The sequence below is a fragment of the Mustela lutreola genome, chromosome 1 (genome assembly GCF_030435805.1).
Source record: "Mustela lutreola isolate mMusLut2 chromosome 1, mMusLut2.pri, whole genome shotgun sequence".
Lineage (NCBI taxonomy): Eukaryota > Metazoa > Chordata > Mammalia > Carnivora > Mustelidae > Mustela > Mustela lutreola.
In genome coordinates this window covers 214,035,851-214,063,806 of record NC_081290.1, presented here as the reverse complement: position 1 = coordinate 214,063,806, position 27,956 = coordinate 214,035,851, and the positions used below count along the sequence as shown (strand labels likewise).

General features: G+C 42.6%; 1 protein-coding gene across 3 annotated transcripts in view; it reads left to right on the top strand.

The window, feature by feature from the left end:
• FAT3 (FAT atypical cadherin 3) overlaps positions 1-27,956 on the top strand; it is a 662,765-nt gene that overhangs the window by 453,444 nt on the left and 181,365 nt on the right. For all 3 annotated transcript variants that reach the window (XM_059186764.1, XM_059186755.1, XM_059186746.1), the window contains exon 4: positions 26,675-26,736. In XM_059186764.1, the coding sequence (XP_059042747.1) occupies positions 26,675-26,736 (62 nt within the window). The remainder of the gene's footprint in view (positions 1-26,674; positions 26,737-27,956) is intronic.

Below are 27,956 nucleotides of genomic sequence, written 5' to 3'. Positions count from 1 at the left end.
AGACGCATCTTGCCTAATTAGGTCTTCCTTTTCTTCCACTTCAAAATCACTTGCACTCCAAACTTATCTTTTACCTTTTAGCACTTTATTCGAAAACACCTTCTCTGCCTCATTTGGTGCAAGTTTTATGACACTGCCTATTGGCAACTTGCAGCTAAAAAGAGGCTCAAAAAAAATTGAGTTATGAAGATAGTAAAAATAGTGAGCCAGGAACATCGAGGTTGAGGGGAGTCTGGGTAAAATGTCTGTGTGGTGATGTAATCAATAAACATGTTAATTTGGTAAGAAATAGATAAGACTTAGGTGATTAATTCATCTGTATTTTATTTTTGATGCATAGTTAAAGGTGAATCTGAAGGTCTTTCAAGTATGTTCTTAAGGGGCAGGTTGCTGTTGTAAATTGTTCTGCTAAAGCAAGAGATAGCAGCATGACACAGCACTGTGGGGAGGCGGGGGGAGGGTAGGAGAACTGAGTGGTATCCAGCCTTATGTTGACTGCAGTAAGCCAGCGGAAGGGGCCCAGAGGTCATCCTGGGTCAGCCGGACAGTCACACACAACCCATGGGCTATTCCATGGCCACACTCAGCTGCAAGGGAAGCTGAGATATCCAGCCCAGCTCCGTGCCCAGGAAGAAGAGGAGACCAGCTCTGGTGAACAGCTAGCTATTGCCAACACAGGACCCAGGCCAAAACACATCATCTCTGGGCTCCATTCATGCACCTGTACAACGAAGGGGCGATGTCTAAAATTCTGCTGTGACTCCGACATCTGTGATTCCAACTCTGTGGCAAATCGGATTCTGGCGTGCCATTGTAGTTAATTCTTAGAGGAATTTCCCAGCATTTAAATTTTAAAAAGAAAAAAGAAGAAGAACCAGTGAGACGCGAACGAGAGCACTTGTGCTAAAAGAAAGTGTCCCATCCGACCTCTTTCCTATTCCCAACACGTGGGATGAGGTGGGCTTTGCTTGCTCTTCCCTCCAACCCCTTCTGCCCTTTCCCCTCTTCTACTTAACTCCAGCAGCACTGTAAACAAACACAGCAGAAACAGAAAACCAAGAGGACGTCAGCACGTTCCCGTCACCCCTCCCGTCCAAGGTAATTCTGAATGCGGGCCAACTCCCTTTAGGATGGAGGCCAGGCATTTTGGCAGATCCCTTTGGAATTCTGAAGCCGGAGTGCTGACAGTTGAGACCTTAGTGAATGGGCCTGCAGATGAGCCAGTGCTGATTAACGACGTACACACAAGCTGCCCAAAGAATGTTGGCTCTTGCTGGTGCGGTGATGTCATCCCTGGCAACAGGTGGCAGCCCTCTTTCTGTGAGCGCTCCTTGAGAAGGTCCTAGTGTTCCCAGTCATGAATGAGGAACAATAAGGCGACCACAGGGTTAACTGCCACTTTCACTTGCTCTTTTGTGGAGCTGGGGCCTTTCCCATAGAAATGTCATTGGCTTGAACTGATTTCTTTTTTTCTGCTGCCCAAATGTCAGACGCTCATATAAAAGTGGATCATGAGCGACTTTCGCCACCGAGGCCTTTTCAATAGGAGCATAGTGATGTGTGTGCTTTCCTTGTGCAAATAGACGTGAACCCGCCTCTGGGAAGGGTAGTGGGACGTGAGCCTGCCTTGGGCTCCCTGTTAGGAAAGATCATCAGGTCAGCAAGAGACCTGCATTGATTGCTGGGTCGGTATTTTGCCTTTTTGTCTCTTCTGGTTTGGGAACACAGCATGTCTTCATGATTGAATAGCATGGCAACAGAGTTAAGAGGACTCCCTTGGAGTTCTTATAGAAAGTCACCAATTGGGACTTCTTCATGGTAACCTGTATTAAGATCGAGGTTGGCTGAACATGACCTAAATTGATAGCCCTTAATTCTGTTACACCAGAGCCTTTTACAAAGGTTCATCTTTGTACCTTCCACATACACAAGAAGTGGGAAGAATAAGATACAATCCTTGCCCATAGAAGATTTGGTATGTCAGGGATTCTGTGTGTAGGCCTGGGAATCTCTGTATTTGTGATTCAGGTGGTTCTCATTCAACTGGCCTCAACACGTGGTCTGGACCTCCTGAGTAGAAAAAGAGATTGCGGTTGAGAGGAAAAATACCATATGGGACTTGGACTCACACAATGAGGGTTTGAATCTGGACTCTACCACCCGCAAGCTACGTGACCCTATGCAATTATCTGACTCTTCTGAACATGGCTTTCCATTATCTATAAACAAGGAGAATAGTCCCTTGCTCGGGGATCCACATATATTCTAAAATGTGTGTTGAGCTCCTAGCCCTATGCTCGAAGTAGTGTGAACTGCTTAGTAAGTAGGTCTGTCTTTACTTGAGGCCTGTTTCTTCAGTCTCTTCTTTGTAAAATGGGAGGGTTGGACCACATGACTTCTCAGAACCTCCTAAGCTTTAGCAGTCTATGTTTCTCCTCTGGTACTGATGTCAAATGTCAGAGGAGGCTGTGTCTAAGGAGCATGCAATATTCCCCAGCCAGGGAAGGAGTCCCTTAGCTAGAGTGAAATGTGGAAGACATGAACCAAATAGGGCAATGAGACATCAGCACCAAAGGTTCTGTGCATACCAACATAATTGTCTTCAGGGACTTTAATTTATAAGATTATAGGGGGTCCTGTAAAACATCCTTGGTTTTCGAAGACCCCTTGTCCAGTCCAAACCAATGATGACTTGCCTTTGTCAGCTTTCTTATGGTTTCACTCTCTTCTTTGCCCTGGGATAAAGGGTCTAAGTTGATTCTTGCCATCTTAAGTAATACTTTCTTTTACTTGGTAGAACTCATTCTTTCATCCTTCAGAGCTTGAGCCCAGTTTCAGACAGATATATGTGATCTCATAGAGCCACTCAATACTCTGAGCCTCTAGAGTGGTGACCACAAAATCTACATTGGCCAGTGGTTGTGTAAATCAAATGAAATAACTTGTGTTCTGTCCTCTGAAAGCACATTGTGTCAGGGAGCTCAACACACGACAGTTCCCTTCTTAACTTCACGGGCAAGCTCATGTTTATTATGAATATACAGGTTTTGACCACATACCTTTTTGTGCCTGTTGCTCTCAGACCTAATCTGTTCTACACAGAATTTATACTTTGGACCATTTACACTTTGGACTCATTGATCAGCATTCCTCAGTACTGAACCTGTCCTTGTCATGGCCCACATGAGCAAGTAGACCATTTGCCCATTCGGGTGAGGATAAGATGGCAAGCCTTCTTTCAGAGGGACTGGGTGGCAATATGACAACATTGAGAGCATGTGCTTTGGAGACCAGCAAGACCCATCATTTACTGGCTGCTGGCCTTAGGGCAGATCATTTAACTCTGTTTATTTAATTTAATTCCCGACCCATAAGATGGGAATAATCATGCCACCTTGCAGTGTGATTGTGGTGATCAAGTAAGAGGATGTAAATGAATGGCATTATTGTCATTCAGAAAGGCAGCATGGTCTATGGGTGGGAAGTGGGTCAGAAGTCAAAGACCCAATTTTACTGACGTCTGGTCACCTGACTTAGAGGAGCGATTTAACCCCCCGTATCTGTTCTCTTGGCTGGCAAAAGGTATAATTCTCATAGGGGTACCATAGTGGTGTTTTCTGGCTAAAAGGAAATAATATAAAAGTGGTGTCAATATTCTTATTAATGCTCTAATTATTCTTCTTGGCACTGCCCAGAGGTGGCTTTGGTTCCTAATGACTTGGCATCTGCTTTAGAGACATGCTCTCGAGGCGTGGGCCATCCTCAGTTTATCTTCATGTTTGTGATAGGGACATTTTAGTCGTCTCGGTTGAAGTATCTGCTTTCCATCCTGGAGCATTCCTTAAAAGCTGACTTCCCATTCACAAATTTCATTTGAGCCGATGCTGATCAGTACCAATCCCGATGGCTGCTCCAGTGCTATTAGTCAAAAACACCGTGCAGCCTTCTCCAGATAGGGATCTGCAAACGCTTCGCATGTTTCTTTATTAATGAAACACGGCAAATCGCATCCTTTTAGAGGATACTCAAATTACCTCTGGGAGGAAGTACTTTGTTAATGAGCCGAACTGCCTCGCGTAGGAGGATGAGTTGTGTTGACATATCAGATATCCTTTTGAGCCAGCGTGCCCGAGTGCCTGGGAATTGGGGCCAGACAGTGTTTCATGACACAGGTTTCCTGAATTCCATCGCCTGAAAGTTTCTGCAGCAAAGCGGGAACTAGATTATTTACACCGTGATAACATCTGCAGAAGAAATGGCTTGGATTTCAAAAGAGAAAAAGCGTTTTTATAAATGGGTCACACCTGTGGCAGAAAGCGAGACAGGTTAGGGTGGACAGAGTGTCTGGATTCAGAAACGCTCCGTGTCTAGTCAGCGCTTACTCATAGGACAACAGGAAGGATCAGGAAGCTTCTAGATCCCATGCTGATAATCAGTCATGTCACCCTCTTCCTCAAAAACCCTTAAGTAGCTTTCCATTGCTGTAAAAGTAAATTATTAAAAAAAAAATCCTAAACTCAGCATATGCAGCCCCTGCCTGTCCCTTATCCCAGCCCATGAGTCATTGGCTCTTTCTTCTGAAGCCACACTGGCCTTCTTTAATTTCCACTGATTCAGCAAGCTTTCCCTACTCCTCCCTCCACATCCCTTCCCTCCAGATTGTTACCACATGCCAGTTACGGCTAGGATGTTTTCTCCCTACTCAGGTGGACTAAACTGTGCCCATCCTCTGGAAGTCACCTGTAAGGCCTCTTACTCAAACTGGCCTTCCTCCCTTGTACACTCCAGCTGAAAATCTATCTTCTTTTATCCACTGTAATGCACTCATTGGTTTACCTTCAAAGCATTGACTGTAGTCTCCAATCCTGTATTTGTGTGTTTATCTATTTAATGTGTGCTTTCCTACTAGACTGTATTTCCTGTGAGGGCAGGAATTGTACTGGTTTTGCTCCTCATTGTATCCCTTTTGTATCTGAGTAAAGTGCTTATAGCAGTAGTGGTTTATTAGCAACTCTTGGAATGAATGAATGAATGAATGAATGAGCAAACAGGACAAAATATATAGAGGTGCCTCTTATCCCCACACTTACCCATCTGCTCATGGTTCACTTGACCTGGTGTCATTATTATTTTTCAGGGACACTTTTTAGAGTCGGGCTTTCCATCCACCTGGTCTACAACCTGCCCATTGTTAAATGGAAAATCTAACAGAAGTATCTTTATAGCAGAAATGGATTTTGCAAGGTTTCCAAACATTGGAAGCCTTGGAGTAAGTAATACTGAGAAGAATGCCCTTTGTTTTAAATAGTTGTGAGTTATTATGAATGGAAAGTCTCTGGCAACTATATTGTCGTTTAGTCCCCAATGACAGACATACCAAGAAAGAGGAGGGCATGTCTCAATACTAACTAAAAATAACAAATGAATAAACAAAAAATGCCAGCCAGCCCAGTTGTTCTCATATCTTTGCCTTTTTGTGATCTACTAGATATTCAGACTGGGAATCTTATTAAAAGGAGGATGACCACGTTCTGCTGGGTGGCTCAGTTGGTTAAGTAGCTGCCTTCACCTCAGGTTATGGTCTGAGGGTCCTAGGATCGAGTCCCAAGTCAGGCTCCCTGCTCAGTGGGGATTCTGCTAATCCCTCTCCCTTTGCTGCTCCCCCCTTATGGTGCTCTCTCTCTTTCTGTCAAGTAAATAAATAAAATCTTAATTTTAAAAAAAAAATGAGGAGGATGAACACAACGGAACATAGTCGGAAATCCTTGACTCAAAGTGAGGAACTGGAGCATAAGGATTATTCTTGAAAAATGAAGGAGAAATTCAGTGTTTGTCATTAAGCATTCAAAGATGCATATGTAGGACAGAAGAATATTTCCCTGTGTTTTGCTGGAGGGTCAAATGAGGAGAACGTGATAGGGATATGCATTTCTATCACTGCAAGAAGGAACTTATGGCCCCTTTATGGATTCAGAAGTGAAGGATGACCTGTCATGAAACTGTGAGAATAATTCAGGTAGAGATTGGTTGACCATCTGGTAGGGATATAGCAAAAAGTATTCATGTATTGATTCTGAGATGAGCTCCAAAGGTCATTCTAGCTCGAGGAGTTAGTAATTCTTATTCGGCTTGGGGTTATTATTAAAAACCATCCATTAGTCTGATCTAGCTTTGGATTTAAGTTAATTTAGGCCCTGGGATCAGAAGGTCAGGCTAATTTTCTCAACTAATTTAAAAGGGGACTCAAACTGAAATTAGATTATTTCTTCAGTTCTATGTAAACAACTCATACTCAGTACTCTGCAAATAAATCATAACCTGAAAAGCTTTTTTCAAGTATCATTTTTATTTCTATCTTTCCTGCTAAGTATTTGATTATGTTCAGTTAAACAAATGCTGATGAATATCTACTATGTGCATTCATCCTACAAATCTTTATTGCATATTAACTATGGGCCAAATTGTATTAAACAATGAGAACATAGACCTTGTCATTAGGGACTCATGGTCAACTTCATACAAGTATGTCAGCAGTAACAACCCCTGTGGTAAGTGCTGTGATAGACATTTGCCCAGGGTACTATGTGTGTACAAAGAACAGTACAGAAGTCACCTTGTGTGAGAATATGGTGTTAGGAAAGCTTACAAGTGGAGATGAACTGCTTGGTATCCAGATGAAAATAAGCATGAGACATGTTTTTCATCCTCCATGAGTTTTCAGTTAAATTGGTATTTTAACCAGAAGATGTCTAAATGCTCACAAGGTGTTATGTTAGTTCTTAGTGTTGGACTGTCAACATCCTTTCTGGGCTATGATGTGATCACACACACATAAGATATATTATCTTTCCACCTAGCCTGGACTCTAGTCTTGTAATAAAAAAAAAAAAAAAATTCTTGGAAATCTGGGGTGGGTGTGGCCCCAAATCTGAAGATAGCTATGAAACTGGAGCAGGTGAGGAGCACCCCTTGACTTCTCCCAGACTCTTCCACATTTACCAATAGAAATACTTCTTATTGTCCAGAGGGGATGTGGACTGTGATGGGAGAACTGGCAAGGAACTTGGAGGCATAGAGCCTAGAGAACTTGACGCTGGTGTTCCCAAGGACTGTGAGTTCCTGAGATTTAGGACAAGGAAAGAAAGGATGCGATTTACCGGTGTGTGCTCTGGTGCACAGGAAAGTGCAGCTTTTCATGCAAAAACATTGCAAACCCAGAGTCAATATGTGACCTCTCTCTCTTTTCTCCCTTACCCACACTAATCCTGACTCTTGGTTCCACATTGGGTTACTTTACATTGCTTTTTAAAGTCACAAAAGGATCTGGAAAAAAAAATTTATATATATTTATATATATATAAAATTAAGGATTTTGGAAGGAACAAGATAAATACGTTATGTTGATTAAAATGTTTTTATAAACCTCTGGGAGGTTTTATTCTTTTTTCCTCCTCTGAAACTGGCCTTCCCTTAACTCAAGTTTTCTTATCGTTTTAATGGTATGAGAACGCTTGTTACCCTCACAATGTAAAGAGGTGACCTGAGAATTCATTTCCTACAGCTTGAATAGTCAAGAAAGGTAATTCTCAGGCAGGAAGCATGAATGCTACTCTCTTTGTGATCCTTGAGAAACACTTACCATCCATTTGCTCTACTGAGACGCCAAATGAGCAGTGAGAAAGACTTATCTTCTTAGGTTCAGAGAGAATTTCATCCATTCAATTGGAGAAAAGAAGCAGTTTCTAAATGCACAGTTAGGTCATTCGAGAATGTGCTCGTTGTGTTTGTATAGTGGTGAACTTCTCAGTACAGAATAAGGACCTGAGGTCCATCTCAACAGCACTTAAACTTAGAACTCAATGGGTAGCAATTAGGAGAAATTTAAAGCATACCTGGGAGGCTCCAAAAGTAAATATTTCTCTGGGCAGATGTGTTATAGCTGAATTAACTGGGTGTTTGTGCAACTGCAATGAATCGGAGAGATAACAGTCTTTATTGCCTGTAGATCTAGCCTGTGATTTCAAAATACAAGTGGTGTTAAATGTTCCCAGTAGAGGTTTAGGCGGTTTGCTGAGCAAACCATTACTGCTGGCAGGTTATAATCATACTGCCTTGGGTTATTTGTCCAATTCTAAGTAATGAGGTTCCCATCACCCTCCATTTGAGGTGTGTTTATCTTACAAGAACTTGGGTCAAATTGAACTTAAATTTCACTTGATCCTCTCTGCTAAGAACCATTCCTAGAGGAGGAAAGTAAGGTTCATTTCTCTCATATTATTCCTTGTTTAAAGTTTCTGCCAGAGGAAAACAAATGATCTCCCCCTTTAGGTTGATTGGGTAATTTGGGGTGATGCCTTCAGCCTCTCACTTGCACTGGTGAGAAAGCTGTAAAAGGGATATCCTATCTGTCTTTTCTGTTTTCATCCTGAGACCACTTGAAAGGGGCAGCCTTTTACGAGATTCCTTACAGGTTATAATAATAGGAGTGGGGGCAATGAGGGTAGAGATTGAGGCCACAGGGGTCAGAAAAAAGAAATAGAGAATGCCTGTAGAGCAATGAGTAGCACATCTATGTACCGGCTTACAATAACTGCTACCTTTGCTGTAATACAATGTGCTTCACCAAGATAAAGACTCTACTACAACTAGAAATGGTTTTGTTTTGGTCCAACTGAGGCCAGGGTAAGGCAGATATTCACACAGGCTCATCCTCCATAGTGCTCCAACCCTCATGCTACATGCTTCTGTGTGTATGATCGTAGTTTATATGTCCAATAATCATATAAGTTTGGTATTCCCCACCTAACAGATGAGGAAAGGAAATCTGTCCAACCTCCTATGGAAAGCAAATAGCAGAGCTTGGGTGGAAATCCAATCTGTCTGATTCTGATCATCTCTATGGAGATCTGGTTTAGGTCACCATGATGGCCATGATGGCATTTCACACTCAGGCCCATAAAACAGCAGGCCTGACACCCAAAGGGTCACACATGGGAAATTCCTGAAGGTAATAATCCTTTGTGTGTAGCCTGAAAACCTTCAAAACGTTCAGTACATTTAGTCAAATCAATGAATGGGATGAAATTTAAACGGGATTTTGAAGTGGATAAGGTTGAGAAGTTGGTGTCAGTCAAACCCTGACTGTCTAATTGTGGGACAGTTGGAGAGTTTATCATTACACATCCTTTTTTATTTATATCTCTATACTGAGACCTGAAATGTGAGTGACTCTCGTGACTATCCTATTTTTATAACAGAACTATTTTTTATTTTTTGAAATAGCTCTTTCAAAGTTGTCCTCTCGTTTTCATTCATTCTCTCCACTGGTATCTGTGAAAGCACTCTATCTAGGCACAGGAGACTGAAGGTTATAAAAAGTCTGGGATCTGATCACAAAAGGCCCTGGATGTCAGGTTGAACTGGGATTTTACTCCATTGGCTACTGAGACACGGTGGTAGGGCAGCCATGGATGGTGATAAATGGAGGAGCCATGCGGTTGGGTGGTTACTGATACCCCATGGCAAGTGCAGACGTGGAGTCACAAAGATGTTGTGTGACTTGCATCAGGCCACAGACTACCTAAGGGGACAAACAGACATAGAGCCTGGTTCTCCGGACTCTGGAGCTTTCTCCACTACCTTCAGCTACCATCTTTCTTACTAATGCCACCAATGCCTTGCCACAAAACAGGGACAGTGCAAAAGAAAAGAGATAGCTGGAAACTTCTGCCTCCTGGCACAAACGAGCCTCATTTATCCAGGTGGAAGAATACAACTGAGCATAAGTGATCTGAGAGCCAGAGATGCTTTCCCTGAAGAGCAGAGAGCTGGTTTCATGATCTCATTTGCAAGGGATTGAAATCAACCTGATATTTGAATTCAGTCCATTGACTCAAATAATATTGGATCTCTTAACCTTCACCAAACCTCTTAGGTCCAGTGGTAGAAGTGACATCCATCTCCCTGGAATGTCTTGCCGACAGGCCGCTGTCCTCCCTGCATTGCCATGCAACCAAACCTCTAACTGACCTTCTCTGTCCTGGTTTTCCTAAAAAGCATAGAGAATCCTGAGGTTTTCCCGAACTTCCATATATTCCAGGTTTTCTGTTTTCAAATTAACTAATTGTGTACTCAGTGCAGGTAATTAGGTGAAATTATAAAAGTGAAATATACTTGACAATGACATGAGAGGATACATGTTGCATGGCGGGTGCTTTGGTGTGCAGCTCATTTCATAGTCACAGGTGTCCCATGAGACAATAGGAGCCTTCCTAGATTATGGCAAGGAAGTTGGAGTCACCTTCTCAAGATCATTCAGCTGGGAAGCAGGAAGGGGTGGAAACAAACCTGGATCTTCCTTGACTGTCCTTCTAGACTAGTTCCCAGACGGAGGGCTTCCAGAAACTTTCGACTCGAGTCGAAAGCAATACTGAAAACATTTATTGTGAAAATGATGAAAGAACAAAAACCATGCAGGATATTCAAATGCAAGGACAGGAGGACATCGGTAACATTCATGAGTATTTTGCATAAAGTCATTCCTTCTTCCATTCAGCAGTCATTTGTTGAGGGCCTACCATGTGCCAGACACTCTTCTAGGTACCACAGATACGGCAGGTGCGTGTGAATCTCCTATATTTGTAAGCCTTACATTCTATAGAAGGAGGTAGACGATCAATAAATGAACACATATGCAAACAGGATTACAGACAGAGAAGGTCAGAAGAAAATAAAACCAGGAGGGAGAGACTTTCAGCAGGGTGACCAGAGAGAGGGGAAATGTTCTCTCTCAAGAGGGGATTTTTGAACCGAGCTCTATGTGATAGAGAAGGGATCAGCCATGCAGATATGGGGGTGGGGTGCGGGGAGAAGAATGTTGCCAAGAAAGGTCAAAGACAAAGGCCTAAAGCAGAAGTAAGCTTTCATGCTCCAGGAACAGAAAAAATTGCAGAGTAGCTAGAATCTGGCGATAAACTTCAATACTTTGATGAATTGAATTGAATTTGTTAAGTAAGAGACTTTCAAAAGGAAGACTAGCAAGAGGAAATCTGGAAGAGGACATTACCTAAGGAGAGAAGAGCTCAGAGAAGAACTAGAAATCCAAATGGTGAAGGTCTTGGCAGAGTTAAGAGAAGCATGGCGCTTGGATTCCTTTAGGATCGGTCAATGGTGGGTCATTGATGTTTAATTGGATCGGTCCTACAACAGCTCAATGGCTTAAGACAAAAACACTATCCACACATTGGATTTGCATTTTTCTGAAGCAATATTGTAGTGGGAAGGTTTGATGTGGCCCCAGGTCCACTGGGAACTGAAAAGCAAATAGAGATTCTTATATGAAGATGTCTTTCTGGTGAATGAAATAATCAATGGAAGGTGGAATAAATGAGAAAGCCATTCCTGTACCTTTTGCAAATTTTTTGGTTAAATGATAGAATAATCTTAAATAGCAGAAGGTCAAATTGAATAAGAAGAGGAGTCTTATATCCTCGTGGTAAGGATAAGGATTCTGGAATCAGACAATTTGGTTGAGTTTCCAATCTTTGTCACTAGCTGTGTAACCTCTAGCAAGCTTTCCTGATCTTGCTAAGACTCAGGCTCTTCTGTCTGAAAAATGGAGCGATAATGGTGTTTAGCAATTTGGTAACAGAAATTTAGAATTTGGGGGAGGATTAAGTGAAGTGTTGCCTGTAGAGTACTCAGAATACCCTGGTTGCATAGAGAATAATCAGAAAATGATATCAGTTCTTAGCTAGGTCAGGGAGGAGCTGAGGAGATTGTTTAGAAATGTGTGATTATATGGAAGAGAAAAGAAAGTCATAAAGCAGTTCTGAGTGTTTTTGAACAGGGCAACCTAGTCAGAGCTGAGCACTATGGAATCTGACACGGCACTGTCCCTCTCTGTGCCTCGGTTTCCCCATCTGCCAGCCAAAGTGGATGCCACAGCAAGATGGCAAACACTCTCCTATGCATCCAGCCTCGAAGGTCTGTTTAGTAAGTTAGTCCCGGAGACCTGGCATTACATTGTGATCTAAAACTAGGGTGACCACTCATCCTGGTTTCCCTAACACTGAGGATTCTGTGGAACGGAGAACTAGGATTTTGATTGCCACAACACGACCATCTCTGGCACACCGGGATGGTTGCTCACCATGCAAAAGTGTTGTTTCCAAGAGGAAACCAAGGGAGTGGTGAGGAAAGGCTCTATTTCAGAGGGAGCTGAGTGGTGTTCTTCTAGCATCCTCTATCTGTTTCTGTGTTAGGCTCAGGTACTGGCTTATCAGGTGGTCTTGGTCTCTCCATTGTGAGCCTTGCAAGAATGGAGAGCTGACTGTTGCTGTTGGCATCTGCAGTGCTATTTCTTGACGTGTAAAGATGAAAAACATTTCCATGTTCATAAAAGAGCACCTTGCGGTGCTGAGTGTCCCTAGGGGAAATGTATCATAAATAACACAGAATTCCAAAGTTTCCCTTAAGGCCTCTCGAAGTAACTTTGGGACAGAACTGTAGCCCTTCTTGCCTGCATGCTGTCCCTATCCCACCAGCACATGGTGAAAGGCCCTTTTCCTCCTTGTGTACCCGACAGACTCCTCATTTTAACCCAAGAGAGCCCATCCTGGGAAGCCCCTCTGGGTCGCATGTTACCTTTTTGCATAATTCTACCTGAGTCTTTAACCCCTTGGCTATAGTCATGTATTCACTGCCCATTCGCCGTTACTCCAGGCTTCTCTGAAGGCAGGTACGTTTGTGCCAAGTCTGCAGGGGGAATAGACTGTCTGTACCTCATGTCTTATTAAAAACCCAGAGCCCAGAATGGCTGCTGAGACTGTGGAATGCCTTCTCTGTGCACTCCTGTCCGCTGCTTCAGTTTGTTAGTGCAAAGCCTTCTGACAATTTTCTTTTCCACGGGAAAAATGAAACCCATTAATATAATTTCAAACCTTAGTCTCTCTAGCTTGAGCCTCAGTCTCTCTAGTGCCAGGACACCAGTGTGACTCAGAAGAATTAAAACTGCAGCAAAACTAAATAATCTTGTGGAATGGATGCTAAACTAGGCGCCAAGTTCCATGACATGTAGCATTGAAATATACAAGTACTAATTATCCACTAATTACAACCACAGTAGAATTGAGCTCATTTTCACTGAGAAAGGACTGACACAGTGTTGTGAATGGCTTAAAAATCTACTCTCAGGCTCTGTAGGCTCAGCCATTTGTTGAGAAGATACTGAACTTCTCGGAGGGCTAACAAAGAAGATAACATTTTCTTTTAATCTGGGTGGCGTGTTTATTTGGCTAGTGGGTTTTTAAATGGGTCCCTCTTGTGTACCCACCCATTACAAACTGTTAGCCCCAGAGACAAAATATGAAACTGCTAAAAATGTAGAGGAAACGTTTGCCACTGTGCTACTGGCCCCTGTCCTGACTTCGTCGGAGGGCTTGGAGGTTGGGATGCCAAGAAAAGGAGGAGGGAAAGACAGACAGAGACTTGAACATAAGTGCCCAGGACACCTGCCAGTCCCCGCAGCCCTTAATTTTCAGTTTTCCAGGGTCAGCCGTCCCTTTCTCATCCCTGAAGTAGGAGGAAAACTTCAACAAGCTTCTGCCACCTCTCCTACGGGAACCAGGAAAAGGAAAACCAAGCAAATAATTACAGTGCACTGGTGAAGGGCTCCAATGTAGGAGTCCCGCTCCTAAATTTGATGGTCACTTGGTTGTGTGGCTCTTAACAACTGATACGTATTTATGTTGATCTTCTGGATAAATAGGGAATAAATAAGATCTAGAGACAGATTCCATGATGGTCTTCAATGCTGCCTACCTCCCCTCCTCACTACACCAAACCCCATCCCACGAGCCAGTATTTGCTGCCCTTTGGTTGTTCCCCAGTCTTACTCTTTCAGTTATTCTCTTCGAACAAGAAGCTAAAATGGCCACCTAAGTCCCTCTTGTGATGAAACATGGCGGAGTTTCCCCCTTAGCACACTCCTTACTAGATTATTGGCTGCATGTTGGAAGAATTAATTCATCAGATTCTAGCTGGGAGTGTGATCCTACAAGGCCCTTTGACTTGTCCTCCATTTTGATACTCACTGCGGAGCGCCCTGCAGACCTAGGGAAGTCAGAGGTTTCCTATTTTTCATCCCCACATACGCACTCCTAATGTTCTTTGAGAAGTGAAACATGGGCTGAGCCCTCTCTGACGGGCAGTGAGCAACCCTACTTCTATGTGACAGGTTCTTGGATAAATAACATAATTTAGTTAAACAAAAAGTAAAGGCAAAAGAGAAATAAAATACATTTTAGAAAGAGTCAAGAAAAACTCATTAGCATTGGCAATCTGCCACTTCCCCCCATTAACCTCAATTAACCACACAGACTGCAGACTCTGACATGTGATCCAAAAAAACATGGCTGTATGAACTTGTAACATTTTGCGTTAAAAACCCAAAATAATAATTATCACAGCACATAATTCCATTTTGAAATTTATTTGGAAGCTTTTCCCAAAAGACATGGGCGCTTTTATAAGCTGTAGTATCAATGCTGAGTGAGCATTCCCATAGATAATGGGCCGTCACCTGCTCTGGGTGGTGGTACCTGTGGAGGCATTCACACACGCTTCCGTTCACATTTTCAATAGTATATTTTGTTCATCCAATAGACTAAAACTGATTGATCCCCATCCATATGCACTTTGCTAGGCATGGAAGATACAGAGACTAGCCTAGTTTCCTATATTTTTTAAAAGTTTTTATTTCTTTATTTGACAGAGAGAGAGGGAGTGGCAGGGGAGGAGGGAGAAGTAGACTCCCCGCTGAGCAAAGAACCCAATGCGAGACTTGATTCCAGGACCCTGCGATCATGATCTGAGCCGAAGGCAGACGCTAAACTGACTGAGCCACCCAGGCGCCCTGCTTCCTATATTTTTCTAAAGAACATGAATGAATAAAAGCATAGTTGTCCTGGAGAGGTCACAATCTACTGATGGAGACAAACAATAAACAAAATACAAAGTAATAAAGCTAGAATGCAATTATTTATAAAGTCCTCTATAAAAGACCGTCAGGAGTATACAACTCTTCACTGACTTGATACAGCAATTTTTCCCAAGGAGCTCTAAAAAATTTTAACCTCCTCTATTTCCACTTCAATTTACAAGGGAAAAAAATATTATATATTTCTTCTGGTGAGGAAAAGGGGATTCCTCCCCTATTAAATCATGGCTGTGTTACAGAGGAAGAAACAGAGACACGACATTTTAGAGACTTGCACAAAGTTGCTGCATTCCACATGATTTGGAGGGGAGGTGGTACTTCTTCCCAAAGCACAGAAAGACCATGAAATTCCATTAATTCAGACTCTTGTGGAAGAGGATTTTACAGCAGTTGAAAATGCAGATTCTAGAATATTTCAGGAAACACACATTTACTGCTTTCCAATCAACACATAAGGTTAATGCAACTATTAAAGTGTTGCCAAACAAAAGACCTGGTTGGACAGACTCTAATGAATAGTTACATAGGCTATATGCAATTAGAACATCAAAGTGGGGGTTGTTAAAATTCAAGTGCTTTGCAAATGGTTTGTCTCAAGTACATTAAATATTCCCCTGAGACCTTTCCACCCTATTAATTTACGTAGGTAGTACAAAGGTAAACTTCAACTATCCCCAGAACTATTACAAATCCTCTGATAGGTGGGATGCAAAATAATGAGGTTTTACAGTGTATATATAAATTTAGGACAAAAGGAAGGATTGAATTATGTGGAAATTAATTGGAAAACGTGTGATATAAAAAGGGGGGAGGCTTGTCAGTCTTCTGATAACATTCAAAGCTCTCCATAACAAGCGATATTTTTCCTAGATTTTTTTTAAATTGAGTTGCAAAACATTGCTCCTACCCAAGACCTTGTACAGATTACAGAGCAAAGCTGATCTTACAGAATGGCACGCCTACAAAGCACAAATGTGTTTTCAAGACTTTGCACATCCTCTGAGTAATTTGCACTTTCTCCAACCTTCTGATTTTATCTGTCACATGAAAACAGATGTAGAAACAAATTATTTGCAGTGAAATCATTTCTAAGGGAAGTGCAGTGGTGGTTTTCACACCTCTGGAGTGTGTAGAAATCAAAGAACTTCATAGTGTTCATTTGAATAAGTAGAAGGAAACTTAACTCTCACGGACTTGGTTATTACATTTGCAGACATTTTCAGAGGTGACATGTCTGAAAACAGTAAAGTGTCCCTGTTTTTTATTTTTAAATTTTTTAAAAGATTATTTATTTATTAACTTATTTGACAGAGGGAGACACAGCGAGAGAGGAAACACAAGAAGGGGAGTGAGAGAGGGAGAACCAGGCCCCCCGAAGAGCAGAGAGCCCTATTCGGGGCTCCATCCCAGGACCCTGGCACCAAGACAGGAGCCGAAGGCAGATACTTAAAGACTGAGCCTCCCAGGCTACCCAAGGTGTCCCTCTTGAATGTAATTATAAATAGCATCCCAGTGCTGTTAGGACTTTTAACAAAAATAAAAGATAATGCACTGCTTTTCATAGACGGTACTTCTGTTTTTTAAACAGCCCAGCTAAGTGGCCCTATGCCAAACACTTTGTCTATACTATTAGCTACATAGAGCCTGTAAGGGAGTTAGATCTATCCCCATTTCAGAGACTACAGACTTAGAACAGAGAAGTTGTGTTACTTGTCCTTGGTCACACGGCTAAGAAATCAGAGAGCCAGGATTGAAAACCAGACTCATCTTTCTCATTAATTTGTTTCAGACCTAGTTACAGATTTTCTACTTCAGTTTTTTCCATCTTCTCCATTTGTTGGAATCTGGTTCTCCATGTAGGGCCCAGTGCAAATTCAACGTTCAATTTATTCCCTTAAATTTTCCGGTCACATGATTCAGTGTTTATCTTTCCTTCTTCAGAGCACCTGGACCTCCCCAGGGTATGTAATAGATCACATCGTGTATCATCGCTGTTTGCGTAGGTGTGTGTCTCCCTCACTGGGTGCCACGGAGACCAACATAAAGGCTTACTATTGTTTCGTCTTATCTCTTCCCAATGTGCCTTGTGTTCAGTATGCTTTTGTGGTGAAGAGACAGCGTCGCCACAGAGGGGATGTTTCCCTCTGCTACCTGAGGGCCAGATGGAGCCAAGAGAGGCATCACACAGCACAAGAAAGCCCCCAGAATGAGGTCAAATTGTAGCTGAGATAAACCATTATGTTAGGGGTAGATAGAAGGCATATGTCCGATCTAAAGTTCAATCTAAACCTGGCAACCCTGGGGTTTTGTCCTTTGCTGCGTGGATTCGGAATAGAATTTGGTAGCATTCAGGGGCCCCTGGGTGGCTCAGGTGATTAAGCCTCTGCTTTTTGCCCAGGTCATGATCTCAGGGGCCTGGGATGAGCCACGAATCAGGCTCCTCAGCAGGGAGCCTGCTTCTCCTCCCCAACCTCCGCCCCTTGCTCATGCTCTCTCTCTCTCTCTCTGTCAAATAAAGAAATGAAATATTTAAAAAGAAAGAACGTTAGCAAATTCAGTTGAGGACACACAGGAGACTATGCGTGAGGGGCCCCATTTTATTGGTCTTTAAATTCTTTTGTATTTTAAAAATGGAGTATTTTTCATTGTGGGAAAACTAGACCATTTGGATAAGCAAAAAACAAATAAACAAACAGAAAACCAGTTACCTTGGCTGAATCACCCAGCAAGAACAACTATCTATATAGTGATTCTCCCCCTTGCCTGAATTTTGGAATCACCTGGAGCTCTTGAAAAATCTCTATGCTCTGACCTATGCCCATCCCAGATAATTCAGAACTTCGGAACGTGGGACCCTGGCATCCGTGTTTGCTCATGCTCCCCATGGGGTTCCAGACCACCACCAAATGTGAAAACCAGGCATGGTCTTGAACAGGCTTCTCAAAATAGATCACCTAGGTCTGGGAGGAGCCTGCAGGTTTGCACGTCCAAGCTCCTCGGTGATGCTGATGCTGCGACCCTTGCCGCACTTTGAGCTGCAGGTCTGTATACTACCTCCTGGATGAAATGTAACAATGTGTGGCTGAAGGACTTCTCAAAAGTCTTTGAACAAGTTACTTAAACCGTAAGCATCAGTTTTCTTATCTGTCCTGTGACATTGCGAGTAAGAGACATTTTACAATTTTTGTGGCCCAGATGTTCAGACACATTTGGTGGGAAGTCTTAAAACCGGAGGGAAGCACAATTACATCCTTGAACGCATAGGATACAACAAGCATTATTTGGGGAGCTCATAATGAGAATTACATTACTTGAGCATTTAGTATGTGCCAGGAACCAAACTAAGCCTTTTAAATCGATGATTTAATTTAAGAAGCCTCATTTTACCACTAAGGAAGCTGCTGTTTAGAGAAGCTAAGTAACTTGCTGAAGACCATGCAGTTGCCTGGGGGCAGGACTGAGAGGCAAGAAAGAGCAGATGGTCTAAGGCCAAAGACTGAGTGTTGGTTAGTGCTTTGCTAACCAGTACCCCATCATGCTTCCCAGACTAGGTTACCTCGGAGGCCCATCCACAGAGTGTCCTTAGATTTCTAGCCACTACTTCTTCCTTATCTTGATCATCAAATATTCAGAATTATGCGGAAGAAAACCTTGGCAGAAAGAGGAAGAGGGAGATGTGTTCCATATTGCACATCTGAGCACACACGTCAGTGGTATGTTAATGGCACCTAAAGATGGCATCATTTCATACAACATCCTTAATACGGGTTCACCATCTGTAGCTTAATTTCTCTGAAGAAATCCAATATGGCATTCAAGGTTTAGCTAAATCCCCTAGAGACTTCTTCAGGTGCATAAATCCTTCTTCATCTAGGCCAAACCAGAAGGCAGAGCCAGAGGGCTGTGTGAGATTAGAAGGGAGAGCCATGAGAATTAGTGATGAGGAGAGAAACTCAGGGAAGAACAGATGGGTCTGGTATGTATCCAGGTACTTGGACTAAAGTAGACTCATACACAGTGTCTCTGGTCCTGTGTGTATCTGTGTGTGTACGTATATGTCTGCATGTGTGTGCATGCATATGTTGATGTATGTGGCAGGAACACGTGATATGGGAGAGAATTATTCAGGGAAGAGGTCTTTGGAATATTCTCCACCATACAACATCTTCTTCATTATTCCTCCCTCGTTAGCCACTGTCTTATCCTTCACCCTGATGACAAGTTACCTTGACCCCAAGCCCTTAATCAATCTTGTCTGTAACGAGTGGTACAGCAAAGGAACAGAGCTTGCCAGAACATTACACCTCTCCCTCCGGGCTGTGGGCAACTCCATCCGTCAGCTGGGCCTGAAATGAAGATACAGAGGTGTGTGCAAAGCCCCAACACTCTTCCTGCACAAGCTGGCTTTTCTCCCTTTGCTACCTGTAGCAGCTGCAACATCCTGTATCCAAGGGTGAAAGCATTTCTAGCAGAAGAATCCTGCCTGCAATTTCCGTGCTGCTCAGGCAGATTTGAGAAATGCCATCCATTGGCTTGCAAAGAAAGAAAATGAAACTTAACTGCCAGAAGGCCACCAGCTCTGCACCACGTGTGAGCCACAGGGTCTCCATCCTTGGTCCAGGATACATCCTCACTCACGCAGTTTTGAAGTTTCTACTGGCATCTTCAAAGTCACTATTTATAAAGAAAAGCTCAAGCTGCAGAGGGAAGCTCTCTCCATGATTTCCCTGTCAGATTTTCTTAAGAAAATTTAATAGTAGCACTATGTACTCAGTCAAGCAACTCCAAATCTTTACACCTCATGAAACAGCTCTTACTTAAGAAGCTTGTCTGCTGGAGCCAGTTTCCAGACCCTTTTTTTAACCCCATCATAACCAATGCATTAACTCTTATATATATTTTTTATTTCTGGTGATTCTTTTCTTTTTAAAGAAATATTGTTTAGGGTACCTGGGTGACTCAGTCGGTTAAGTGTCCAGCTCTTGATTTTGGCTCAAGTCGTGATCTCAGCGTCATGAGATTGGGCCCTAACCCCACTCTGTGCTCAACAGGGAGTTGGCTTGAGCTTCTCTCTCCTACTCTCTCTGAAATAAATAAATAAATCTTAAACCACCCCCTCCAAAAAAAGAAAAGAAAAAAAAAAAAGAGGGGCGCTTGAGTGGCTCAGTCGTTAAGCATCTGCCTTTTGCTTAGGTCATGATCCCAGTGTCCTCTATCAGAGATCAAGCCCTGCATCAGGCTCCCTGCTCAGCGGGGAGCCTGCTTCTCCCTCTCCCACTCCCCCTGCTTGTGTTCCTTCTCTCACTGTGTCTCTCTCTGTCAAATAAGTAAAATCTTAAAAAAGAAAAGAAAGAAACATTGTTTAGTCTAAAAACATATTATCTGGTTGTTTCTTTAAAACAAATTTAAGGGGCACCTGTGTGGTACAGTGAGTTAAAGCCTCTGCCTTTGGCTCAGGTCATGATATCAGGGTCCTGGGATTGAGCCCCATATCAGGCTCTCTGCTCAGCAGGGAGCCTGCTTCCCGCGCTCTCTCTCTCTGCCTGCCTCTCTGCCTACTTATGATCTCTCTCTGTCAAATAAAAAAAAAAAATTAATAGGTCTCTTCACTCCAACTTTAATTTTTCCTATAAAAATCTTTGCATTTGAATTTGCATTTGCACGGAAATTTACACTTATCATGTGTCTATTTCATTCTCCAAATTCAGTTCACAGCCTTTCGTCCATGTGTAAATACGCAGGCGACATTTCACGGTTCCCTGATGGGCTGAACAGAAAGGTGGAAATGGAAGTTCTAGAAGTTGGGATATTATGGAAGAGACAATAAACATGAGAATATGGGTGTTGTTTTTTTTTCCACTTAGAAAAACACACTTATAGTTAAATGATGTTTTCATTTTCCTCTTTTTGAGAGACAAGCTTATCCTTAAGTGTTGATTTTGTGCAACAAATGAAAATCATCAACTAAACAGAAAGGCAATCTACTGAATGAGAGAAGATATTTGTAAATGATATACCCAATAAGGGGATAATATTCAAGCTATATAAAGATTTTGTGGGTAAATAAAAACCATAATGCAGCCCCTCTTGTTCCTGCCAGGACGTGAGTTACCCACGTCCTGCTCAGCTGGGCTCGGGTCCACCAAGAAGAAAGTAGGGTCAGTAAGAGATCAAAGAATGATCTCCTTTTAATGTTTTTGTGTTATTTTAGACTCCTTACACTGAAAAGAGACTTAGCGTATTCCCAGGTAAAGTAACAGGGGCCTAGAGAAACCATGTCATTGCCTAGACTCTCCACCCAATAACCAGCAGGGCTGAGACCAGGACCCAGGTCTCCTGGCTCCCAGACAAGGGCTTTGCCACCACTGTACGTACTCATCTGCTAGGGAGATAGTGAAGAGGCTTCAGAATTATGTCCCTCGTACGAATGATGGTTTAATCATTGGTGACCTTGGACACCTTATGTAAGTCAATTTCCTCCTATAAATGGAGTCAGAATAGTTCTTGTCTCCCTCATCACTGTGAGATTCAATGACAGCATGTATGTGAGCTCTTTGGTACAGTGGCTGGCACATAGTACTCAGCAAATGTGGGATACTATGAGGAGATCATTTCTGCATCAATTTGATAGAAACCAGGATATGGAAGACTATGGAAATAGCCACAAAGCCTTTGTGTGTAACATTAAAGATTAAAAAGCTGTCATCAACAACAAAAAATAAAAAAAGAACAGGCTGTCAGGAGTTGTTGTAAACACCTTCAACATTCAGCATGAGAGAGAATTCCAGAAATTGGAAAGACCTTGAAATTACTCAAAGGATGAAATAGAGCGTTTAGGTCAGTTCAGCTCCCGTGGTTTGGGACCATTATGGCCACTCTGTATAAAACAGCTTTGAGCATTCTGGAAGTTTCTTTCAAACAAGTTCTGCTTACAAGGTGCTAGCTTCTATGTTAAGTACCAAGAACATGAGATGACTAAGATCTCTTTTTTACCCTTTTACTTGTCTCATATTAGGAACAGTCCACTAACAAACAGAGCCACATATTGGGTGCAGTGATAATAGTATTTGCATGTTGAACAACTGTGACGGGTTCTCCCCTAGGTTCCCGAGATCAGCAGGTAAACTCCCCCAAATCTCTGCCTTCTTGAAACTGTGGTCTAGAAGGGGATCCTGATGACAGATGGGTTACCCGAAAAATGCTAGAGGGAAAATCAGAGAAGACTTTGTGGAGAGCAATGTGTGAAATGTTTGGACGGATGGTGAGGGGTTTTCCAGATATCTGGGGGTGGACGAGGAGCAGTCGAGAGCAGAGGAAATGGAGTTAAGAAGGACAGACTTAGTACTAATTGTAGCTTACAGGGCTGATCATTCTAATTGTGTTTTTTTGATACTAAATGCAGTTTCCAACAGTCCTGGAAAATTATGCTGAAGTAGCGAAGACCCACATTACTTCAAGTAGCACTTAAACAAAATGTGAATGTCATGACACTTAGATTACACAGCTGCGACCCAGGACACCCACAGGGAGAAAAAGCCGGGAAAAGATGTCTTCCCACAAGTATGGCTTCTCTGACCATAACTACTTAGAACACTGTATGTTCTCTTTTGAACAGGAGTGACATTTTCGTGCTCAGGCTGTTTCTCAGAGAGATTATGAGAGTCCCCCGTCTCCACAACAAAAAATCAAAGCTAGTCATTTTTAACGTAATTGCATGGTTTCAGCCATATGCTCCCCCCGCCTTTAGTGAGTATCATTCACTTAGTACTGGCACAATTCCCCTCCTAAATTGGAGGTTTGCATATGTAATTATATCAAATGATGTGTTTGTTTATATCTCCGAACCACATTCAAAAGCTCGCCTATGATTTATCTTTGAAATTCAATTTCATCATGTCAGTCCCCAATTTACTGTGCCCAATGGGTCTTCAGTTACATGTGTGATGTCCACGCCTCTCTCCTGCTGAAGTTACACAATGGGATTGCCATCCACCATGATGCATCAGAAAAGCTGAAGAGAGAGAGTGTGCTCTGTTTTATTCTCTCCTCTTTTCTAAGGCCCAGCTACATTCAGCGACCACAGAGTTGTTAAAAATGAAGACACAGCATTGGCTATTTTGACAAATTCCTCTGGACTGTGAGGATGGCTCACCGCATTCCTTTCTGACTGAAAACCACTGCTGCTAAGGGCCAGAGCTCATCCAAGTGTGTCTCTTTAAGAGAAGAGAGCTCTTGCCTCTTCTTAGTGTAGCTGGTCCCATCTTCATAACAAGGATTATTTCCTAGCACAAATAACTACCAGTTGTAGCTTTAACCCCAAAACATTCTGTTCATTATTTTTATGTCTCTGACTCCCTGTGGACACACCCGATTACACCATTCATCTCAACCCCTCCCTCTTCATGCCTAATTCCTAAAGTAATGTCTCTGTCCGGTCATTCATTTTTTTTAAATGCCGGTCTTCTCCAAACATGAGGGGCTTGTTAAAAATCTAAAAGGCAGTTTGTGATCTCATCCTGATTTTTAAACAGCTTTACCGACATGTAATTTACATGCAATGACATTCACGCATTTCAAGTATACAATTCAGTGGTTTTCAGAATCCGTGTGGAACCGTGCAACCATCACCACAGTCTGTAATTTTAGAGCATTTTCATCACCCCAGAAGAAACCTTGTCCCCACAAATAGCATTTCCTGTCCACACCCTACCTCATCTGATTTCCTGCCGATTTTCACTTTTGACTTAGATTTTTTTTTTTTTTTAACCTGCCTTTTACCATCTCTCTGTGAAAATAACAATAATGGAAACACAGGGAACTAAAACCTACAGAAGCTTTCCTGCCTTTCTTCCAGAACAGAGTCGGCTTGGCTTTGTCATGCTCCAGGTTCCCTGTTGTGTGTGTTTCAGAATTTTCAGGAAGGCTGTCTCTTTCTCGGTTGGCTGTTAAGTATGTGAAAAACACATCCCGGGATGGAGATGACAGGAGTGTCACACTGCTCCCTCAGTCCTACATAAGCATTATGCAAATAAGTGGCTTTCCTTGGAAAGGAAGGAAGGAAGGAGGAAGAAATCACCCTAGCACGAATCAGGAGAGGAAGCCTGACCTCTTCCCTGTGCACAGCACGTCACGGGGTCCATGGCTTCCTGACCCAGTGAGGACGTGACACAAGTGTTCTCAGGGAGAACAGAGGGCAAAGGGCTCTTGGTCTTTTGTGCCTGCAAGAGCAGCAGGCAACCAGCAGAGTGAAGGCTGATGGCCCTTTCATCCATGTATAGCGTCCCTCTAATAAGTGTTCCTCATTCCCATTGTGACTTCTCACAGAGGATGCCCCCTGAGGAGGTGCTGAGGTTTGCGAAAGCCTCCCTTCCCTTTCTGAGAAGTCAGTTACTTCTCATTTGGACAGTGCCATTGTGACATGTGACCCTGTCGGAAAGAACAGCCTGGAAACGAAGGAGTCAGATTTCTGTGTGTGACGCCCCTTGGTGTGACCACACTGACCCTCAGTCAATCTGAACCAGAGAGCTGTGCTTTATTCTTCCTTTATCACCTCAGCCACTGGGGCACCCACACCATCTCTGTCTCCCCCACATTCCTCCCCAACCCTCCCCGCACCCCCCCCAACACACTGAGCCAGATGCTAAAGCAGCTCGATGCATTTCATTCTTGGATGTGGCTGGGCAGAAAAATTAATGTCAATAAAAAGTCATGCTGAGATTCAACAAAGGAGAGTGGAATGGCACAGAGCCGCCTTTCAGATTTAGAGAACCTGTTCAGGCATCGTCCCAAGAGACCTGGACACTGTAAATGAGAGGTGGACTAGGGCCCAGAATCTGAGTTTTTGAGTTTCCCTGGAAGGGTTCTGATGAGCAGTGAGGGAAGAGAAGTTACTGATTCTGAAGTTACTGACTTCAAAGTCTTGATACCAGTCTTCTCTCCAAAATCTCAGACAGTAGCTCATCTTTGTATCCCAAGAGTGCCTAGCGGTGTGCCAATCCCATGAAGACACTCCGAATGTGGTTTCAAATGAATATGAGAAGCCAGCACCCCTGGTCCACCTGCAAACATTCTCCTGGCACACAAAACAGTACCTTCCTGAAGAAACACGCTCTAAGTCTGCAGCAAAACTGGAGATTAGAAAATAAATAATCTCCTCTATAGCAGCTTTTGTCAACTGAGCATTAATGAAGTTCCTATTCTTTGTTAGAGGCCGCAGGCTAGGGGGACAGCAGGGCTTCAAAATAAAAAGGCAGAGCCTTCCCATGAAGGAACTCTGTCAACTTGTCTAGTGGGGAAATACACACATGTGAACAACGGATTCTAGCACAGAGCAAAGAGCCGTGATGGAGGAGTGAACTGGTTGTTTTGGGACACACCAGATGGACACCTAACCCTGGAAGACAGGTCACCTCTCTAACATCTGAGCTAAATGTAAACCATCTATAGGTGAAGCAGTGGGGGGTGGGGCATGTTCCAGAAAGAATTGATGGGAAGGTAGATCATTTGTAGAGTGGGAACACAGCCTTCCCTCCCATGGGGTGTGTGGGCAGATAAGAGTGAAGGAGAGTGGGGCCATTTTGTAAAGAGATATGCTACCGTCCGTGGGATTTTATTTTGATGCCCATTTCACCTCTTGGGGCCTCTTCTTGGCTTTCTCTAGAATCCACATGCTCCCACCTACCAGGTACATGTAAAACAAAAGCTAGAGGTCTTGAGCCTCTCAGCAGATCTTGGTAAAATGCCTTTTCCATACTTCCTGTACCTCACTCATGTGGGGAGCAAGCTTGACATGCGATTTTCCCTGCTCTTTTCTGTCCATCAGCACAGGTCACAAGATCAACCCAATCCATAGTCTCGTCTTCAGGGACGGTGTAGCATCAAGAAATGGAATATAAATTTGACCTCCTAATTGCCATTTGACAATAATAATAATAATACCTGCAAAAGACAAATTGGTGTAATAACTGGGCAGCCTTGAAGGTTGTGGCTTCTCATTGCCTTTTCTTTGTCTTTATACTCAAAGGGGTGATTCATTTACGGGAAACACCATTCGAAGGAAAGATATAGAGATATTTCCCATGTGGAACTGATTTTGTGTAAAGATTTCAACACATAAAACAAAATGATAAAATTACAGTGTGAGGTCTTTGGTATATAAGTTATTAAATTTGAAATAATTATGTGTACAAGTAGCTATTACCGAAGTAACCTTCCTTGTCAAGGGTAACAAAAAATTGTATCAGCATTAAAAAGTTAAATAAGAAAGTGCTGTTCCATAGCCTGATTCTGATCAGCATCAACAACCTATTAGCGTTCAAGATCTCTGAAATCTTTAATGAGGTTCTTACTGTAGAGTTTCAGTCGTATGCAAATGAATCATTGAAATTCCTTATTATCAGGAAAACAATGGTTCTTCAGTGAGTTTCTACATCCCCAGAGTGATTACAGTATCTAACGGAGGTAAGCAGAACCAGAACAAATTTTTCAGGTTTCCTTTATAAATTTTATTTATAAAATTTATAAGAAAAATTCAGAGACCATCTTGATGGGCACTGGGGATGGAAGAGTTACTGTTCCCCATCAGTTTTGCTTTTCCTTTAACTGGATTTGCTTCCCATGCTCAGTAAGCTACTTGCCCCAGATATTTAAAAGTCAAATATTCTCATTTCTACGCAGGTCTGATTACAACAACTTCAAGGAAATTGGATCGAGAACAGCAGGCAGAACATTTTCTGGAGGTAAGTGCATAGAGGGAACTAGCATTCATTAAAACTGACTTTCACTAAACTTCTTTAACCTTCAGTGTAAACTAGAACTTTAATATATTTGAACTACGGATTCCTAAATAAAGATATCTTTCTTGGGCTGCTTGGTTCTGAAGATGGAGATTTCTGGTACCTTCCTCCCAACACACTCCTATGTGCCAAGCGGGGGTGGTAGAGCGAGCAGCCTTTGCCTTCCTCTGAAAACAAGCATGTCAATCATCAGAAAAGAAGGTTCAGAAGCAGAGCCCTGGAAGCCTCCAGGGCCTGGGATGTGAAGGGAGAAAGAGCCAAAGGGCTGTGATCAGAGCAAAGTACATCATTTGTGAAGACGCGAGTTGCTTTTGCTTCTCATTTCTTTTCTGGGGAGAAGGTTGAGGAAGAGAAGCCTGCTAGTTGATTCACTGCCCGAGACAACTGTTTCTGAAACCATAAAATGTACTCCTATAATTCATTAAGACAGAAACAGCAGCAATATAAACTGTAAGAGTGTTATTTCTGGAGGGAAAGAAAAAAACCACCATAAGGCAAGAAATGAGAAAATAGACATGAAAGAGCTTCATGGAACATTCTTTCTATACATATCGAGTATCTTTATTGGGAAGCTTGGAGCCTGGGTAATATGTATGGCACGGGGATTTCAGTGTGACAGTCTGATACGGAACAGATGACAATGCTTGAAAGTTAGGGCTTTATTAAGGTTTTATCACACATCTGCCCTTCTAAAATGGTCTGTTAGTCCCTAAGAATCGCTTACTAGAATCCTCAGGTCTCACACACACACATACACACACACAAACACACACACACTCTTCAAATCTCTCCTGGTGTTTTCCTTTAAATCAGTTCACCAGCAATGATTTCTTTAACAAGCCCTAGATGGGGAAGTGGTGCCTAAGGATCCGGGAGCTGCCTGGCCAAGATATCTCGCATGGCTAAAAGCTGTTTAATTGCCCTGGGCCTCAGTTTCCCCTGCTGTGAAATGTGGCAAATAATTCCCACTCCATATACCTCAAAGGATTGCTATTAGAACCAACCCTTATATTTTATATCAAAGTTCTTTTAAAACTCTTAAAGCATTATACATAATAAAGGATTATTATTATTACCACGCAGCACTGTGATAATCCTTTTAAGACATTGCTATCATCTCATAAAGATGAAAGACTCCAGGCTGCCAAAAAATAATTATTATA